General features: G+C 55.9%; 1 protein-coding gene across 1 annotated transcript in view; it reads left to right on the top strand.

The window, feature by feature from the left end:
• Positions 1-2,458, top strand: part of HOXB3 (homeobox B3) — an 18,381-nt gene that overhangs the window by 15,103 nt on the left and 820 nt on the right. Inside the window, exon 3 of the mRNA XM_010843148.1 lies at positions 1,053-1,705. Within this exon, the coding sequence (XP_010841450.1) occupies positions 1,202-1,705 (504 nt within the window). The 5' untranslated portion in view covers positions 1,053-1,201. The remainder of the gene's footprint in view (positions 1-1,052; positions 1,706-2,458) is intronic.

Below are 2,458 nucleotides of genomic sequence, written 5' to 3'. Positions count from 1 at the left end.
AAACAGGGGCACCCAGTTTCCAGCCCAGATAATATTGCTTAGATTGCTTTGTTTACTTTCTTTTCTCTTAGGGGAAAAAAATTCTGTTTTAGAAAGACTTTCCCATCTCTTTGTAGAAAAGTCCAGCAGTTACCCAGTTTCTTTCTTCTTTTCTTCTTTTGGAAAAATCAAAGGAAGCAGACTGTCAAGGAAAGGGTGGGTAAAAAAAATTATGCCTGATGAAAAAAAACAGAGTGGGGGAAGACCTAGCCAAATGGTCACAGCACCAACCAGTCCCACCAAAGAAACAATCCTGTTCCATTTGGGGGCCCCATGGGGGCCGCTGGCTGTGGGATCCCAGACTTGGTTAGCAAACACTCAGACTGGAGGTGGTGGTACCTGCAGCAAAGGCCATGGAGGCGGCTCAGTTCCACTGGCTCTGGAGGTTAAAAATCTTCAGGAAGTTTTGGGTCAGGGTGCTGCTTCTTGAGATGGGAGGGTAAGGAGAGGCTCCCTCACACCAGAAGGTTCCCTGCTCAACTTGCTTCTTCCTGCTGCCTCTACCAGCGATCCTCAGCCTCAGTTTTTTTCTCCAGGTTAGACTCTGCTTGGATGAAAGGGACCTAGATGGGGGCAAAAGCAGGAGGCCTCTCAGCTCAGAGGAGGGTGTTGATGATGCTTTTATTTTGGAGTCCCCCCCCCCTTGAGCCACCCTATCCCAGAGTTGGGGGGCGGGTGTAGGGAGAGAGAAGAAAGGTCAGGGGCTAGTAGGCAGGCAGGAGAGAAGCCATGGCCCTTGCCATAGTAAGATTCTATATCCAGAGAGTTCCCAAAGGAGTGGAGTCCTTATTTTTTTTAAGTGAAGATGAAAACTGGTGGGCTTTTTCTTTTAAAATTAAAGCACTGATATAAGAAAAATCCATTTCAGGCCAAACAAGCGGCCTCAGCATCTGCTGTGAAGATGTTGGGTGGGGGAGAAGAAAAACCCTATTGATGTCAGTTCCCTTTTCAGTTCCTAAGATGGATTCGAGCCCCAGTCCTCTTCTCCCCGTGTCTCTTCTCTCACCCCGCAGGTCAACCGCTACGAACAGATCCCGGGAGGAGGGGGGCAGAAAGGGGGGGGGGTCCGGCGTGCCACGTGACCCCAAGGGGTGCCAATGTCCGGTCGTGAGGGTATCTGGCCCTTGCAAGTTGCCACCCACCACCAGGGCCTCACCCAGCGATGCAGAAAGCCACCTACTACGACAACACCGCCGCAGCACTCTTCGGAGGCTACCCCTCATACCCTGGCAGCAATGGCTTCGGCTACGACGGTCCCCCTCAGCCCCCCTTCCAGGCCGCCACGCACCTGGAAAGTGACTACCAGCGCTCAGCGTGCTCGCTGCAGTCCCTGGGCAACGTCGCCCCAAACGCCAAGGGCAAGGAACTCAACGGCAGCTGCATGAGGCCGGGCCTGGCCTCGGAGCCCCTGCCGGCCCCGCCCGGCTCGCCCCCGCCCAGCGCCGCACCTACCAGTACCACTAGCAACAGCAGTAACGGGGGCGGTCCCAGCAAAAGCGGCCCCCCCAAGTGCGGTGCCGGCTCCAACTCCACCCTCACCAAACAGATATTCCCCTGGATGAAAGAGTCGAGGCAAACGTCCAAGCTGAAAAACAGCTCCCCTGGCACAGGTACCGGCTCTCTGGCTTCGTCGTCGTCAGCTTTTGTCCCGGCCAGGAATGTCACTGTTATTCTAGCACCCAGCCCCTAGGCGCCCAGGCGGCGGCGGCAGCTACGGCGCATTTCCCATACCCTCCCCCCTCACCTGGCGACCCCTGACCCCGCCAGCACCCTCTCCCTCCTGCCCTCCTCCACCTGAACTTCTGAGAGGTCCAGAAGGCCAGGTGCTCGGCCTCAGCCCTTTGCAAGGCCGCAGAGTCACGAGACGCTGCCAGTAGATGCAGAGTCGTCAACGATTGATTGTTATTAAGTATTACTACTGTGGGTATTAATCACAATCGCTCGGGCGGCCCGCGGTCTTGGCCTCCAGGCATGGCAACCTCTTTGCCACCCCCCTCCCCTCCATTTCCGTGCCCTGCCCAGAATGTCCAGACTCGCCCAGGAGCTCTCCTCAAGCACCTGTCTGGGCCACAGGACGGGGCGCAGTGGAGGGCGGAGGAGTGTCTTCTACACCTGGAACTAGGGATAAAAAGGGGGAGAAAGCGTGTGCGAGAAAATCCAGCCCTAAATAAATGGCCATGCGGCTCTGTCTGCGTGACATGATCAAATTTTCATAAGCTGGGGCAGTGAGAGGAGAACAGGTCTCTTAATAAATGCCACTATTATAGAGTGTCCGCTAATGCGGCGGGTGGGGGCGGGGGGCGGTGGAGAGGAGGAGGCGGGGACGCGAAGGGGAGGGCGGCGGGGCCTCCGAGTCCAGGCCTGGATTTATTAAGAAACGATGCATTCAATTTCGGCGTGTTCAGTAATTATCTTTTAT

The sequence above is a fragment of the Bison bison genome, unplaced genomic scaffold (genome assembly GCF_000754665.1).
Source record: "Bison bison bison isolate TAMUID 2011002044 unplaced genomic scaffold, Bison_UMD1.0 scf7180017864180, whole genome shotgun sequence".
In the NCBI taxonomy this organism is placed as follows: Eukaryota; Metazoa; Chordata; class Mammalia; order Artiodactyla; family Bovidae; genus Bison; species Bison bison.
This window is presented reverse-complemented; position numbering and strand designations above follow the sequence as displayed.